At 41.0% G+C, this 18,655-nt stretch overlaps 1 protein-coding gene across 2 annotated transcripts in view; it reads right to left on the minus strand.

Moving 5' to 3' along the window:
* mpp7a (membrane palmitoylated protein 7a) overlaps positions 1–18,655 on the minus strand; it is a 171,563-nt gene that overhangs the window by 64,882 nt on the left and 88,026 nt on the right. For both annotated transcript variants that reach the window (XM_042510456.1, XM_042510457.1), the window contains exon 6: positions 13,761–13,892. In XM_042510456.1, the coding sequence (XP_042366390.1) occupies positions 13,761–13,892 (132 nt within the window). The remainder of the gene's footprint in view (positions 1–13,760; positions 13,893–18,655) is intronic.

The following is an 18,655-nucleotide window of genomic DNA, read 5'->3' on the forward strand; positions in this document are numbered from 1 at the left end:
TTGACTGCTGTGTTTAGAGGTCTAAATACAAGTGTAGTGGAAACACATGCTGGCGTTCTTCGCACCAGATGTCGACCGTGGAAAAACCAAATACAAAGTGGGAATGGGCCTCCTGGACATTAAAATACAATTACCTCCAATCATATCTGGTGTTGGAGTGTGTCATTTAATCTTACCTCACTGAGATGGCATAGAGCCCCCCACACATAACACACATGACCGTTGGGCGCACCGACTCCGGCATATTTACGAGCTCTTGCATACTTCCTCGAACAGCCTCCAGCGCTGCTCAAGAGGAGTAAAAATCATGTAATATTATTCGGTCATGATCAGAAAATCCATTGAGTGTTATGGTCACCTATAAAGATTAATACAGCACTATAAAGAATTAGCAGGAGCCCAGATGAAAATCTATATCATTCCTGCAAAAAGAAAGAAAGAAGCAGTGAAAGGCACCCGAGGTTTTAAATGGTTTTTCGAGCTGATGCAACAGAGCCGCCGCTGCTGGCCAATCCCCTCTGGGTGACCTGCTGCATGCCTTTCCACCTGTTTTATTAAATCTCTTGTGATTGCAACTAATAAAAGCGACTCCCCCCCCTTGCTCTACCCTTCCTCTCTTCATTCCTAGTCTCCATCTCGCACCAAACCGGGCTCTGGTTTCCCTTTTTATTTCCTTAACCCCGGTCTTGACCTTCCAGTCGTAATTAACAAGTACACTGAGAAAAAGGAAAATTGCAGGTCATTATTATGATAATTATGGCGAGCAGGAGAGATTCCAGGAGAAACTGCCAGGTAATGTGATGCAGAGGGCCGTGTGACGGAGCCGCTTACCTTCATTTGTCTTCCTCCACCCCCTCTTTCCTTTCCCTCCTCTGCCTCTTTAAACCTTAATGTTAGTGCAAGTCATTACCCAGTTGCTATGAAAACACACTTAGCAAGCCCACCTTAGTGCTTCAGACAGGTGCCGGTGGATTTTGGGTGTGTGAATCTGCTATCTTACCAAATGTGTGTGTTTCTTTCCGTCCTGTCCGCATGAATCACCATGTAGGCTGAGTGGAATCGCTGCCTCCTTGCTACAAGCTGGACAGCGCCAGATATTTAGTCATGATGTACTGCTGCATGAACGCATACAAAGAGACAGTTGTGTCACACAGACAGGTCTATCTGCCCTGGGATTGTTTGGTGTTTTCCCTGTCGTTATCCCGGCTAAAGAAAACAGCACTTTCACATGTCACTTCTCATTTCCAAAGTGGGCTGGGAAGCAGGGCCGCTGAGGAGCGCCCGGCCCCGACGGGCAACAATGCCCACATTCAAGCCTCCGAGCTTTCTGGCTGTCGCAGCGCCGAGCAGAAAAGAGCAGGAGTGGCGGCACGTTTATGATTGCACATGATGGGAGGAAGACGTTTTCTTTAAGAGGGCCGTGAGATTAGGATCTGGGAATGCCTCAGATGTGGCTTTGGAAGCCGTGCGTGTTTTCTCATTCACAACTTGACAGGCTGCGAGGGAGGTGTAACAGCCGCTGGACCGAGTGTTGGACAAGCACATGAACAAACACAGGGGCTTTTCCATGTCTGCTCTATGCAATATTTTCATTTTTTTAAATTATCTTTGCATCAATTTGATGACGCACCTCTGTGTATAAGGTATTTATTTGCTGCATTCGCCAAAAACTCACATTCCTACCTGCTTATCTTATCCATGAACAGCTTCTGAATTCACACCCCTCATTTTTATCATATATCTATCATATTCATGTAAACTTAAATTACATATTTAAACATATACAGTTCAGGTGAAATTTTATTTGTGTAACCTACTGCTGTGACATACTACTATATGTACTGATGCTCTCTAAGGGCTGGACAATATGGAGAAAATCAAATATCACAACATTTTTGACTTAATACCTTGATATGGATATTGCAGCATATTGCAGGGTTGGCTACTGGTAAACACAATGAGATTGATAAATAAATCATAATCAGGTATGATATTATTGATAAATAAGAATCAGTAATCTTGATAGAATAACTAAATTGGTAAAAACAAATAAAAGAAGAGCTAGACGATGTCTGATAAGTTCAGAATATCACAGCAATTTACTGTAATTTAACTTTAAAACCAGGAAAAGACAACTCTTAAAATATCACAATATCCAAAATTTGAGACAACTAAATTACATCATAAATAAAATATTGATAATGACCACCAAAGTTGCCACATGATAACCCGTGAAAGATTTGATAATTATAGTAATAATAAATAAAGACAAATTTGATGCTATGTGTTACCTTAAAAAATAAATAAATAAAAACTTAAATTCTGGCTAAGGACCTCTGTTGCACCTTGTACACCTAATATTGGCAAACCATACATTTCAGTGTTTTTTTTTATTTGTAGTTATGTGCTTGTCTTAATGATTAGACCAGCAGACACCCCGTTATGTTTCATCTCTCTCTCTCTCTCTCTTATAATAGATATTTCACTGTTGTCCAGTGATTCTGAAACCCAGTAAAAGAATAATAAATGACATCGTCCTTTCAGCAAGTATCTCTCGGCTGTCAGAGGTGTAGACCGACTCTCTACTCCCAGCTTCTCATTTTGACACAGTTCTGGCTCTATAATTGACAACTGGTCAGCAGAGAGGGTATCGACAACCAAAGGTCTGGGTTAAACCCCAAATGTCCTCAAATCCGAGACATGCCGCAACAAATATCTGGCCTGCTCGGGGCTGTGACTAGAATTGCCTTTTAGCAAGTATGAGGGAGGACAATAAACATCAAAAGATTGTAATCAGGCATTTCATTTAATATATTAATAAACAATTTTGTTTATAGACCGGCCCCTGGCTTCCATTCTTTTAGCAAAATTGCCCCCCGGTAAAGTAAGCTGAGTAACCGTGGCTCATGGTAATGTATAAAACAGAACAAATGCTGCAAAAGTTAACTAGACCTACATATATATAATATAATCTTTATCACTCTGCATATTAAATGCCAAATCTGGATGGATCCTGTCAGCACCAGCCTCCATGAGGCTTCATCTAAAGAACATACCATATATCCATGTAAGCTTCTTGACAATATGAAAAAATGAAATGCTGTCATTGTGAGATAAACAGAGTTAAGTACTTTTTCATTAGATTATATTGACTTAATTTAATGAGCTGGGACCCTTTAATTATACTGCATTTAGTACACTGCAAAGCACTATAATACACATATGCAGTCACGCACACTGCATGTGTTCTCTCACACAACAGCCACTAAAAACAGGCACATGGTGAATGCTCTCAGTACATAAACATTAATATGGATGCTTCAGCAGGAACAGCAGCCTGCAGTTGAACCTAATGCACTACACACACACACACACACACACACAACAAAACACGACACAGTAAGCCAGTCAACACCAGCAGTGCTCCCCACTTGTCCTCATGTTTTAGAGCGCGGTGCTCCATCTTCCTTTGCAATGCTCCCAAGACACTGTGGCCTAATCCATCAAATGAAAGATGTATTGCTTTTAAAGCACATGGGTCTATCTGTAAAACACTAACATGTGTGCTGTCTGCTCTAATCTCATTAGCTGCTCCATTAATTCCCAGCCAGTGTCATTACTTTTCCCCCGTTTTCCACATTCTGATGTAAACAGACAATAGCAAACTCTCTATCTAGTCTCTTTTTGATAACTGTCTCAATCAAGCACGTCTCCTCAAGGTTTTCAGCATCACACTTTATTTCGGCGTGTAAACCTGCATTTGTGTACATTCGCACCAGCACCGTTTAAATACATAATAATGTGGCTGTATTTAGACTATCTGAATGAATGTGTTTGTGAAGGCTTCCAGACAAATGGAATCAGAGCGGCCGCGATCCGACCGTCCCAATTGTGTCAGAGGAGGCCCGCCCGCCGCAGATGAGAAAAGCATGGCATGTCAAATTGCCAATAGCTCATTCCTGCGACTGCCATTCATGGAAAACTAATTTCGTCACAAAACCGAATCGATCGCAAGACTTTCCCGTCTCGTCGCAATTATCAGCTCCCTTATTAAAAAAAGAAAATCCGCCGACATCAATCACGCACTTGGAGCTTTTACAATAATAACGTTGGACATGTCATCTACATTTGCATGTGCAGCAACTTCTATAGCTCTCAAGCTGTTCTGGTGCTATTTGTGGGTCCATAATGAGAAGTCCAGCTGATGCACTGGTATCCAGTGGCTGGGGCGGATGGGGGGCCGTGCCCAGTAGTGGTACAGTTGTATTGATTGATGCTAGCTGGTGCCAGGCAGGACGCTATGTAGGTTGGCATTACCAGCTGGATGGCACGGACCCTGCAGTCTACAGTTTCCATTCAGCTGCACCCAGTGACACCCAGTCATGATGGGAAAACCAATCCTAAGTGTGCAACAACAGAGAGCAGAGAGAAAAAGGGGAAGAGGAGGGGAGGGAGAGTGATAGAGCCTGACATTGATCCTGTCACATTCCTGGCAGTGGAGTTTTATGGCTGCTAATGATGCCTAACAACCTGGGATGGAAGAAGTGAGCGAGAAAGGGATGAATAGGGTGTCAATATTGCACCGGTAATGAAAATTTTGCTGAAATGAACAACAGGAATGTGGAAAGGTGCATCTAATAATTTATACTTTTGAACAACAGGTGTCCGCAGAGTAAAAGGGGTAAGTCTTTACTTAAAGTGCAGTAAAATGCATTTTAATTAAGTTATAACCTCTGAAAAGCAATTATTCCGTCACATCACTTTGAAATAAATTTGTTACAAATATCTAAATGCCAAAAAAATGACCGGAGAAATGGTCCTAATAGCAAAAACACATGAGAGAAATCATTTGGAGGGTTGAAGCATGAGAGGCTTGCTGAAAAAGAAAGATGGTGTGCTCGTAGGAGGACAACTAAAGATGAACTGAGTGGGAGAAGTGAATGAACGGCATTCTGACGTCGATGTGAGCCAATACCGACTGAGTGGCATTGAGCGAGTCGTCAAGTGATGTATAAAAGGAACGTGAAAACAGCGGGGCATGCACGGCGTGCATCTCCAAGTCTGCTATTTACATCTGCGTCACCACGCTTCCAGAACATCCAAATGAGAGGAACAGAGCCGGCCGCAGCAGGCCTGTCGGCCTCTAATGTTCTCACATCATACCCATGGTCACCCCAACAGCTGTGGTGTACCCATCTGTGGGCGTTGGAAGTCATCTTCTGCTAGTTAACGTGTTTTGTGTGTGTGAGGATTGGGATTTTCCAAGATGCTTTGGGATGATGCTATGGCTCCTCCATGGCATAAAAAAAGACAATTAAAGGAAAATTCAACCCACTAAATAATTATCTGTAATCTATTGCTCACCCCGTGTTACTTAGTTGTTGTTTTTTCTTGAAAGTCTCCACCGTGAATGAAGAATCCAAAAGTGGAAAAAAATTCCTGATGAATCAGAGTCTTTGGGGACCACGTTCAGCAACAGCAAATCAATATTAAAACATCTGTTAACAAACACACACAACTAATTTTGGAGACACCTTAAAGTCGAGCAGTTGTTTTTTTTTTTTTGTTTATGTTTGGTCTCCAGATTTGCTTACAGAGTAAGTGCTCTTGACTGTTGCTACTTTTTGGTACAACCTGCAGCGGACGTGATGAGGCACAGAGGAAGAGACACTCTGCACTGTAAGGCTCACAAAATGCAGTTTTGAGGTGAAAATCCCCTTTAGCACAGTTAACTATCATATATCATTGTAAGCTCTGTTAGCACCGACAACAGTGTCAGCTCAGCTAGTGGTGCTAACATAATACATAATGCTAAAGGAGTTTTGTGGCACAGAAGCCCGCATGAGCCCGCACACTCACCGGGGCTACCTGGGGGGAAAGCAGTGGATGGCCACCACATTTTGCAGCAACTACTGCTACTAGCTGTAGTGAATTAGCAGTGTCGCTGGCTAGCTCCAACCCGACCGGCTGGCGCACAGTGCTGAGCAGCCAAACTTAAGATTAGTTATCCAGCAGAGACCGCAGGGTGGGCAGTGGGCACAATGCTTTTACAAGTTAACATGTCTTGCTGTCTGTCTGTCAGCAAAGCCAACAGAAAATAAAATAAAAGTCAAGACACTTACATCACAAAACATTAAAATTTCACCACCTCTAAATGGATAGCATTTTGGAAATGCAGCGCTAAAGCACTCAGAGTAAATGGAGCTCTCACTGAAAGGAAAGGCCTCTTATTTTTCAAATCATTTTACTTTGTTTTTCTTAAAAATAAACCATTTAATAATCAGTTAATGTGTTTTTATGCTAACTGAAACTGACTTCTCTAACAGTCAAATGCTCAGTACTTCCCAAACAACTGCATTTCCATGAAAGCCAAAACATTTTAAAACACTTTTGTATCAAAGGTGGATGGGGGTTACTCATTCATGTGTGAGTCTGTTTATGCAGAGATGTTTTAGATATTACGGTTTTAGCAGTTTGTTTTGTTGTTGCTAAATATGGTGCCCGATGACTGCAACTTATCAAGATTTTTCAATTAACCACAGAAAAAAAGTCTTTTTTTAGAAATTCAGCATAACACAGGGTGAAGAACTGACATACAGTACAAATGGCCATTTGGGGAATGAACAATTCCTTTTAACAAGTCCTTTAGCCAGCAATTCATACAATGATGACTACAAATAGTCAAAATATGGCATGTCAATACACCATTACCAAGAAAATGACACATTAATCTAGAGAAATTGGTAATTTAAGGTTTCATTAACAACAATGAAAGCTGTGTCACTATATCACTTTTTAAGGTGGACATTTTTGTAGCTCATGTTTTAGGCCTCTCTTAACCCTCCAAGCTCCTAAATGTTTCTTTTTTTTTTTTGGATGGGGGATATGAGTTGTGTAACACCAGTGCATTCTAGCTTCCTCCAACTTTTTGTCCAGAGTTCTCCCATTAGTCAGTCTGCACTCAAGCCCTTCATCACCGGAGGCAAACCTCACCACTATATCAGCCACTACGCCACATACTCAGCACTGACGCAACCCCCTAAACGCTCAGATTTTGCCCCCCCCCCCCAAAACTGTTCTGAAACCTCATCCAAAATAACACATTCTTCCAATAAAAAGACATGGCAGAGCTGATGTTTCTGTGTGTGCGCACATGTTTGCTGCTGCTTTCCAAAACCCAATTATTTCATTGTCCCGACACTTGAGCTAATAAATCCACCGGTTTGGGAGAGCAGCGGGAGAGCAGGGAGTAGAACAGAAAAAGGAGGAGAAGAAGAAAAGGAAGGTCGTCCTGCGAGATAGAGTTTTTACAGTTTCGCCCAAATGTGGCATGAAGTCACGCTCTGAGAAATGATAGCAATTAATCAGAGCTACTGAATACAATCCACTCAACTAATCACAATTAACTTAATGGATGACTCACAAGGAAAAGGGGGCCTGCGTGCTAACTGTAGCCCAGTCCCCACAATAACCAGAACTGTAGAATGAGACAAAGGCAGACGGAGAAAAAAGTGAAGCAGAAAATAAAAGCAAGCGACGTAAGGAGAGACGGAGAGGAAATTAGATATTGCACAGCCACGCTGTTATGATGTCAAGTTTGAGAATTTCAGGCTGATTATATGAAATTGCGAGTTAAAGGGCACATCCAAATCAATTTGGTGCGGCAGTGAATGAGGACCTGGCGCAATTAGAGGCTTTTTTATTGGTTAGTGGAATGGTTGTGACTTCACCGCGAGCATCTGACCCGCTGGCCGCTTCCTTAATGTACGATCTTACTGTTCATTAGGGTCAGTTTCCCTTTAAAGATGTACAGGATGACAATTGTTAAGGGGCCAGAGGTAAATGCAGAGTTTAAAACGTACTGTGAAATTAGACGGTCGTAAAAACGGAATAGATTCACCTCCACGAATCACAAAGTAACCTGAGGACTATTAGGGCCATTTCACACTAAGTGTAACATTTTGACATCTGTCATTGGTATTTCAGGACATTTATGAGTATGTGATGTTACCATAAGGAGCTGTTCTGCTGGGACACTAAATTTTCAATAAATTTTCATATTCAGATCCATAAATATTGGTAGTGTCTAAAAGTTGTATTATAAGCAGTTCAAAGGTGAACATATGCAGGATGTCTACAAGTATCAGACACTTAAATGAAATGTTTTTTATGGCCCTTGTGAAGATCATTTTTAACTAGATTTAATTGTGATTTTTTGACAAATCATATTTTTCTTTTTTTAAGAATTTCAGCTAGGTATAAAGGTGAGTTAGGTTTTATTGTCATGTTTTTATGGTTTACTTAGAGAATATAAAACATATTTTTTAGTCATTCCTTGTGGTAACTTTATTTGGTATTCTTTTTGTGTTTTTTATCTTTTATTTGTTTTGTTTTGTTTTACTTTTTGGAGTTGTATATCTTTATTTTGTATTTTTGCTCCATGTTGTCTGTCTGTAACTTTGGTTGCTGCCTGTCTTGGCAAGGACACTCTTACAAAAGAGGCTATAAATCTCAGTTTTTCTGGTCCATGAATGGATATAATGAGATGAAAAAAAAAGTAGTACATATCAAACAAGGAGTTTTGTGAAATGGTTCCCTCATGGAAGGTTAAGGAAGAAAGGTGTGAATGGTACGTTATCCATTAAGATCAATGTAACAATTCATTTCATTACACTTTCCAAAACTTGCAAGGATTTCACTAAATTCATGACTTTCCCAAAATGAGATTGTGAAATTCCATTTCTTTTACAGATTTTCCATGACCGTGAGATCCCTGTTTTATGCAGGAATATGTTTTTCAGAGTGACTTACATTAATATACACAGTGGTAACGGGTAAGTTCAAGTATGAAGTAAAAAAGTATGTCCAGCGGTAGTTTTAGAGATGTAGATTTACAGCAAAATAAAATAAAATGTTCATGGAAAATATAACCTGACAAATTCAAAGTTACAACTATATAATGTCTTTTAAAGCCTACCATTTGTAAAATTAAACTGATGACATTTTAAAACTTTTGAACAACCTACAGAAACCTTGATATGGCGCTGGTGATGCATTTGCCTCTTTCTCGAGTTATTACTTTAGCCATCCAACCTTATATATTTTGTTATTTTCCAGTGGAGGTGGTAAAATATTGTGGAGAAACCTGTATGTATTGTGAAATTAAGACCTCACAAATTCAAAGTTTAGACAATTTATGTCTTTTTAAGCCCACATTTATACAATTAAAATGAATAGGTTTTAAAACTTTTTAACGACCTGCAGACACCCTGAGATGGCGCTGGTCATACATGTTTCTTTCATGAGTAATAACTTAAAAAAATACTGCTGTCCAACCTTTTTTATTGTTATTTTCCAGTGGAGGGGGTAAAATATTGTGGAGAAACCTCTATGTGATGTGTACATCAGAAGAAAAAGAGAGCTACATGATGCTAATAAACAGAGATAAGTGAAAGCTGTGGAGTTCAAAGAGTGTAACGTGTTCTCAGGTTTCACTTCTCTCTGCCGCAAATCTTTTCGGAAAATATTTGCACCTGACAAGGTGTGAAAGGTTAATGCGTATAAGAATGACAAATTACGGAGCATAAATTTGGTGTGAAAATGCCTTTAGCTACACAGTAAGAAGTGCAGAAGCCCCATTTTCTTCACTACAAGACTTTGCCCCATTCCCACAGGAACTATCTGACAAATGCAAGTCTCACTCTCTCGGGGCGCAGTCATTTTTTAGTGGTCACAAGACAGAGAAGAGTCATTGCTTTTGACCAAAGGTGTGTGGATGCAAACAGGATGATGGAAGTCTTTCTCTGAGATTCCAAGTCTTTGCTCAAAAAGAAGCCACAGTGGATTCTCTTGTTCTAATCCCAGGGTGGTTCAAGTTGCCCTTTTCCTGGTGCTTCCAGAACAAACACAACACCATTATACATGGCATTTCAAAGAATGCACACTGCCACAATAGCAGCACTTGAGTATTTCTTGTTTTTTTTCACGCATACACGGAAAAGCTATGCCCCGCAGTGTAATCCTGCTGCTGTCCACACCACGGTCAAGCCTAAATTATAGCCACAGGAGATTATGGGCAGCAGTCGTGCCCTGTGGGTCCACTGGGCAGTGAGAGGACAGCTAAGGCTTACAAGGAGGAAACGGCTTCACAGCAGTCGGGTCAAACTTGCTTCCTCACAGATGTCACTGGCGTGATGGCGAATTAAAAGACTGTCGTTGCATTTCTGAACTAGCATTAGCGGCTTGCGTTCATATGCCTCCACCAGTTTCAGTTTACATCCATGAATGTTCAGAATCAATTAATATATGTAGTGAAGACTTAAATGTATTTTTTGGCTAAACATGAGTGTCAAGAACCCCTTCTGTTCCAGAGTAATGAGGTTGAATAATGGCCATAAAAGTAATTTTGCAAATTATTTGCAGACAGTAAAATTTAACTTCGACATGTTGGATAGAAAACGTTATCACTTTATCATTTTATCTAACTGGACATTTCTGTGAAATTTTGTCATAATTAGTGAATGAATTCTTGAGACATGGACGTTTGTGCCAAAATTGAAGACATTCCCTCAAGGCTGTCTCAAGATATCATGCTCATAAGAGTAAGATGGACGCAAGGTCACACTAACCTTTGACCACCAAAATTTTATCAGTTCATACGTGGGTCCAGGTGGACCTTTCTGCCAAATTTGCAGAAATTCCCTCAAGGTGTTCCCGAGATATTGTGTTTACGAATATGGGTTGGACAGATGAACACCCTGGCCTTGGTTGTCACCAGTGCGGAGGCAAAATAAAATGTACTGTCTAATGCAGGTTGGGAGTTATCATGACTTGATTTCCTGCTATAAATCAAAATTTTAGGCTGTTATGTGTCAAAGCCTGTAGGGAGTGAACATAAGCAAATATAGTGGTAGAAAACTTAGCTGCCATTGCAACAATACTGCAGTAATACTGATGATATATTGCACTCAAACAGCCACATTAAGTGAAACCACTTTCAAATTGCAGGAGTATTTATAAAAGTGACCAAGTGTTGACCCCTTGAGGAACCCCGGAGGCACAGCCCTTTTCTATTTATTTTCTTTGAAACACACAATAACCAGAGTGCACCCTTAACCTCTAAACTCAAACTGAGCCGCTATATTACTACAAAAATATATTCTACATAATTAACACCTTCAATATTGTACAATAACACGCAATGTCACACATCATAAATGTGCGTTTCAGATGCTCTCAGGAGCCAAATCGCTGAGACAAAAAAGAATCAGGTCGTGTAATGGAATAACACCAGTGAGATGATTAAGCCGAGCCGGGGCGGGTGTAAATCACATTATGGTTTCAGGGAACGTGATCCAACATCAGACTCGGGAGAGGCCGGAGCAGGAAGCGCCCGCGACAATGTGTGTTACGAGGGAGAGTGAGAATTCCTCCAAGCCACATTATTACGTTCAGCAGCTCCACAGAACATGCAACAGGCAGGGACCCAAAAATGGCTTAGGTGTGTTCTGCTTCCCCCCGGGGTGTGGTGAGAGGAGTGCGCCGGCCTGGAGCCAAGATGGTGGTCTGGGCGAAAACCACAAAGTGAAAATAGAGGCAGCCAGGGCCAGGACACGTCCGGCGCAGATCAAAGCTGGGCGGGGCTTCAGGGCAAAACAAAGTGCTGCGATGACAGATGGATCTTTGACAGGCCGCTACGTACTTTAGTAGTTGTGTGTTTATGTGTCACAGGACGGAGAGGTCAGTCGAGAGAATCGTGGAATCAACAAAATAATCAAAGCTGAAAAAAAAGGTATGTGGTGCGACCAAAACCAGCTGCAATTAGGCTTGGTGCGATTACGGATTCCCAAACATGCCGCACTAGACGACAAAAGCATGGGAAAGCAGGAAAAGGCCGCCATCACACGACACGTACAGACATGGGTCAAGGGGTGGAGTGAAAATGCGGGGCCATGATGTCGCTGCTGTTGAGTTGGGGCCCGAGGCCGAGACAGACGAGTGGTTGTTGACGTCTGGGACCATGTCTGAAGAGCGTGGACGTGACTCGCATGTTACAATGAGAGAGCAACACTGACCAGGAGGAAGCCGTTTGCAGACACAGAGCCTAGACTGGCTGAAAATACTCGTGGCCAAGAGCAGGGTAATTGTGGTCGGTTTTGGTGTGCTTACAACTTCAAGGTTGTGGGTTGGATTCCCACAGGCGAGTACCTCAGAAGCATGTATGGTATTGGCTTGAACTGTGGTTCGGATGCTGCTTTGGTACAAGTATTCAGACACTCAGGGATTAGTCAACACAGAGTCTCGAAAGCAGGATTTTCTTGACGGTTTCTTGACGATGTTCAACACAAATTAAAAAAGAACTCATGTTTTGTTTAAAGACTTTTGATACTTTCACTGGGGAACGACAAAACAAAAGCTCCCTGGTATCCCCTGGCTCCATCTGGGGATGTTGCGGCCTATGGTTCATTGCCCTGACACCAAGGCCACTGGGGTAACCCAAAAACATAACATTTTACAATCCACTGACTTCCCAAAACCATCTTCTAAACTTTTGGGAGCTTCTTAAAATCACAATGCGCAAATCAAACACAAGAAACAATATACAAACACATTTTCCTCTTTTTTTTTGCTCATATCCACGAATTGTTCTCATTTTGTTAGTATCTATTGATTTCTAGGATTCATCAGTGTTTTCTTATTTTTATCTTAGATAATAGAAAATTTAGCAAGTGGTTAAGAGCACCTGGACCAACATAAGAGAAAATCATCTTCAACATGTTGCCCAGCACAAAGAAAAATATGTTTTATGTTTGAGGAAGATTTAAAATTAAAATGTTTTAGAATAATTGGATTATTCAATTCCAGGGTTTAAGAAATATTATTATACTTGGTACAATAATCCCAATTTCTGTAATTTCAGTTACTGTGTGTCCCTCTGCTGACCAGTGCTGGAATGTAACTAAGTACATTTACTCAAGTACTATACTTAGGTACAAATCTTAGGAACTTCAGCGTTATTTTACACTCGTGCCACGTTTCAATTCTACTCCGCTAAACTTCAGAGGGAAAATTGTACTTTTTACTACACTATTATTAGATAACTACTTTACAAATTAAGAGTTTTGCATACAAACCGTATGAAAGTAAATAAATGCAGCTAAAACAATAAGTAAATTAATTAGAAAATAAACTGACAACTATTGTTATTAACCTATAAGTCATTTTTTTGTGCAAAACACATTTCATTAGATAACTACTTTACACAATAAGATTTCCGCACACAAACTATGTCTATGAAAATATACATATATCTAAAACAATAGATTAGAAAATGAATTTTCAACTATGTTTCATGATGCTGTATTTTTTTCATGCAAAATAAACTTTATAGTTCCAGCTTCTCATATATACTGAAACTATGAGGGCTTGCCACTTCCCTTTTTAATTATTCTCATTATTTTGATTTATTTAATTAATTTAAACCTTTTGCATGTGTACTTTTACTTTTAATACTTTATATTAACCTCATATAAACCTCAATATAGTGTTTATGCGGCGTTACCTGTGCTAGGTAGGTGACTTATGATCAAGTGGGATTCATAAGCACACCTGGTCAGAGCATATCTGGATGGTCAAGAACGTTTGGTGCATTTGGAGTTGACTTCTCTTATATTTTCTTTATGTATATATATATAACTACATATATCAAGAGAATGTTGCTGCATGATGCTCAGTTTGAGATGACTGAAAAAGTCACTTACGAGAGGTTCCTTGTTTTTGACCAGTCTTATGATTTTCACAGAATCCTCATCATCGTCTATGTCTTCAGGCAGCGGAGGTAGTTCGGGGTCGTAACTCTTTAGGGCGATCGTGTCGTGGACTGACAGGAGGCTCTGGAGGAAGGAGAAGGATGGAGGGATGGATGGATGGGAGGAGAGAAATGAGAGGCAAGGGTTATCAGTCAAACCATTAAGGTCTGAGCTTTGCATTGTTATAATTAGCAAAATAAAGAGTAGGAAAATATGCTGTTACAAGTTCAATCTATCATTTGTTCCTTTGAGCAGGACGGAGAAACTGCAGAGACTTTGGGGAGGATGGTTATGAATTGGGGTGCTGTTTGATGGATTTGAACGCGCTCAGAGCCAGAACTTTTAGGTCCATGCGTTAATTGTCATTAGGTCCAAGCTCTGCCTCCATACATCTCTCTGATTAAAGGCAACCAGCTCCTACCCTGCACCGCTGCTCACCAGGGACTGTGACTGAAAGGGTGTTGGGTAGAGGCAGGGGGCAACCTTGGCCACCTTTTCCAGTGCCGATGCTTTTCAGGGCAAGGTGGTAAACACTTTGGGAAGCGTTGTTAGGCGCTGTTTCGTCGGCGGGCTCAAAGTAATGAAGTTCTCAGTCGCCTCAGATATTTCACACGCTCACGAGCAGACATAAAAAAGAGACGGGACGCAGACAAGAATGATGCCATTGAGATGTTCATTTTTCAAAGTATTTAACGACTCCGTGTCCGGACCAAGATGCAGCTGGACGCGTGCTGCTTTTTCCGTGGTTGAGAAGAGGGGAGAGAAAAGTGAGAAAAACATCTTCCACCCCATGTGCCAGACAAAAGTATAGAGACAGAGGGAGAGCGAGAGAGAGAAGGATATGGTGAGAAGAGGAGCCGTGTGTTTTACGACATGGGAGCATGCTGCAGTACAGCGTTCAAGATGTTGCTAACTGGGAGCAGATGAGAGGAGGAGACACAAGCGGAGCTCCGTGGCCAGGAGCCACTGAGAGACAAGCTGACCAACACACATACAGATGCACACACACCGTTTGTCTTGTAGACTTGTGAGGACTTGGCTCTTTCTATTCTCCTGGTCCTACTGTATACTATAACTTATTTATTTTTTATTTAAAAGAAACAGTTTAAAAACATTAATGTCACCATCTGATGTACCGCATCAGATTATAGCTTCAAACTGATTCACATCTGTAGTCCCTTGGCAGGTCAAAACAAAACAAAAAACAGCATAATATCAAACAGCAGAGAGGAAAATCGAAAAAGTTAGTTGTTTGGTGCATTAAAAGGGGGAAAAAAAGGTAGAAAATGTTGATTAGTGTTTTGCAAAGCCCAAGAAGACGTCCTCGAATGTCTTCTTTTGTCCATAAATTTACTAAAATATTCACATCTCTTTTTTTACCCTTAAAATATTACCAGATAATTAATTGATTCACAAATTAATAGGTGATAAATTCAATAGACGACAACTAATTGATTAATCGTTGCAGCTGTGAATAGCGCATCACAAATGTATGTAGCTGTTTCGCCAATTTGTGTCGTTGATTTGCATCTCTCTGAAGTCGTTCCACACCTCTGTATTTTTGTGTCATTTAGCTCATCTTTATAGTTGCTTTGCATCTCTTTGTTGTCATTTTGTGTCTTCTCGTGCTTTGCTGCCTCTTTTTGTCATTGTGAGTTTCTCTGCAGATGTTTTGCACGTTTGTAGTTGTTTTTTGTCTCTCTATGGTTGTTTTTGTGTTTTGTGTTTCTTGTTGACATTTTCATTCTTTTCCGGGACGTTACGTGTCTATTCGAGCGACATTTTGCAGGTGAGGGGCAGAAAGGCCCTTGACACTTTGGGCCTCTGGCCCGTGCCTGGCAGTCCCGTTTAGTAGCGTAATCCATCCACGGTGCTGACTGGCCGTGGACTGACATTGCAGGTGTTCTCACTTTCAGTTTTACCATTAAATGAAGTGATTAAGATAATCTGGCTGAGCTGCTGGCATATTAACAACCTGTTATCTGAATGTTCGTGTGTTTCGTCCCATCTGACTTTTTTGTACGTAGAAGATAGCACTGTGTTTCCACATTTTGGCAGTTAACTTGCTGAATACAATTTTATCATAACCAAAAGAGGTTTCGGACAGAACGACAAGAGAAAGATCCAAGTAGTGATAAATTTGAATTTTACTTGAACTTAACTGACCTCATTTCAACTCTTACCCCAAACTTCATCTTGATATAAACCCTTAATAAGGTTGTAACTCAAAACCAGGCGACAGACCAGACAAAAAATAAACACATTTACTCAAATTCCCAGAAGAACACACATTTAAATCCATATTTTTCTCCATCTTATCTTCCTCCCTGATTCCTCTTGTTTTCTCGGTCCTGCTGTCCAAACTTCTCTCAAATGCCATTAATCCCCTCTATTCTTTTTGTTTTGCTCTTCTTCAGTTTTATCTTTCATGCATTTTTCTCCCCCAAAAAAGTTTGTTCGTTTCTCAGAACGGGCCTAAACAATGTGTTCCTGGCTTTCATCTGCGCCGTACATAAACACACACTTTGTGTTGTATTGTATGTCTGGGGATGCGGTCATTATAGTATTGAAATATTCTCTTGGAGCGCAGAAAACCCAAACTGTTTGCAGATGAGGACAATAAAAGCAAACTGCATGGGATTCAAAACCTGTGCTCGATATATAACATACTATATATTGTGATCATAGCACCATGTCAAGACGCAGAGGGAGAGGTCACAGTTTCCACAATGTAGTGATGACGTCATTAATGCTGCATTCTAGGACTCAGCACCACATGTGAACATACATAACTTTACCACAGTGAATGGAATCAGCGCTCCACTGAAAGCTGAATAAAATATCACAGAGCAAATATTTAAATAATCTGACTTCGTGGGCCACCATCTTTTTCCTGTTTTCTTTACCTTCTCTGTTTTTTCTCCCATAGATGTATGAGAAATTCATCTTTAATTGGCCGTTGTATCGAGTTTTCCAAAAACATCCTATAGTGAAAGCCAGCCTGTGCTGTTGCAGGAAAAAAGGGAAAATGTTTTTGAGTCTGAGGTTGGATACATGCAGTGCTGTGGCTCTCTTTATGGTGTTTGACTGTCAGTCACAGCACTTGATCCGGGTCGCGACAACATGTGGGTCAGCCAAGCGTCCATCAGACTCTCAGCAGGGTGGGACACTCAAATAGGCCCAAAAAGCAAAACTACACTATTTTCCTGACGCTGTGCAGTATTAGTCCCGGGAATGAGATTGGAGATTGACTCACGATCAACAACTTTGTAAAATGATTTTCGTAGCCCCCAGATTTTTACCATAGGGTGATCAGATGGGGCAACTGAAAATCTAGGGGTGGCACACCAAAAACAAAAGCCATAAATAAATTTCAGGAATTATATTCTGCTGTTGATGTACACTGTAAAGTGGATCTTATTGAAAATAATCTTGGAAACCGATACTATATTAGGTGAAAGGTTTGTCATGGCCCCTCACAGATGTTCTTGAAAATTATTTTCCATTGCTATGTCTATGATATATGTCTGATTTTAACCTGTGCATATAAAATTAACTGAAACTCATTTTGAACTTCAGTGTTCAAATAATAAATCCAGCAAAAATATTATTTAAGTGTCAAACATTTTCTGAATCCAGCTTATCATATATGAGAACTTGCTGCTTTTTCTGTTTTATATAACAGCAAAATAAAAAAAAAAATGGATTGTGGAAATTTGGCTTAAACTAATGAAAGTGTGAACATGTCATCTTGGGTTTTGGGAAATGAAATGTGTACCTTACCCTGTATTCTGACATTTTGATGAACACATAAATGATTTATTTTATATTAAATCTAACCTGGTTGTTGCAGTCATAAATAATTAGCTAAAAAACAGAGTAAAAATTACAAACAGAACCAGACACATTTCTTTCCCATGCCCACCTCAACCTTTCCTCCACTAACCTGCCATACAGTTTCCCCTGAACTCGATCCATCAGGCCTCATATCCTGACCTGTGAGAGTCCCCTCATCGATGGCACTTCCTCAAATCTGGCATTGCTCCCCACTGCCACATTCTCCCCCATGGCCGTGCCTAACAACCCGTAACAGAGCCACAGCTAATTCCTTGTAAAAACTCTTGAGGAAGTAGCAATAACAGCTGTATGCTAATAGATAGCACATGGTACATGCCCTGGCTGCTGACCGTTGACATGTGAGCACAGCTACACAGGTACAAATGTTTTACACACACACACACACACACACACACACACACACACACACACACACAGAAGTCCCTGTATGGAGGCTTTCTTATTGGGCTGATATGAGTCAGTGGGTCTTGTTATGCCTCGGTGTTGGTGGATTAGCCACCTAATCAAATCTAGAGTTATATCCTTGTTCAAGCCCTGCAGCTGAGGAGAAAATGGAGTGCGAGACGGAAAGAAAGATGAAGGGAAGCCACCCTTGTTTTCCAGGCATCCCGTCCTCTCTCGCTTCGTGTGTTTGTGTTCATTAGGCATAATAGGGATCCTAGAAAAACAGATCACTGAGCTTGACTAAATAAACCTGCTGGTGCATTCCTGGCATTGGCCTCTCATTAAAGCCCCCCGGCCCTGTCACCGGCCCACTCGTTTTTCAGCTGGATCGGTGCACGGTAACTGCTTCACCCAAGCGGGTAGGACCCTGCTGTGCGCCTTGGAGACGCTGCTGTAGGCCAGCTGGGATTTGACACTCACCTACGCCCACCCTCCCCGAGCCTTGAACTTCGGCATGCACCGCCCCGAGTCAAACATCCTGCGAGCCTGTACACACACACACCAGCCTCCATACACGCTGCCGGAAACAGCCGGCCATCATAATT

Source organism: Plectropomus leopardus, chromosome 21 (genome assembly GCF_008729295.1).
Source record: "Plectropomus leopardus isolate mb chromosome 21, YSFRI_Pleo_2.0, whole genome shotgun sequence".
Classification (NCBI taxonomy): Eukaryota; Metazoa; Chordata; class Actinopteri; order Perciformes; family Serranidae; genus Plectropomus; species Plectropomus leopardus.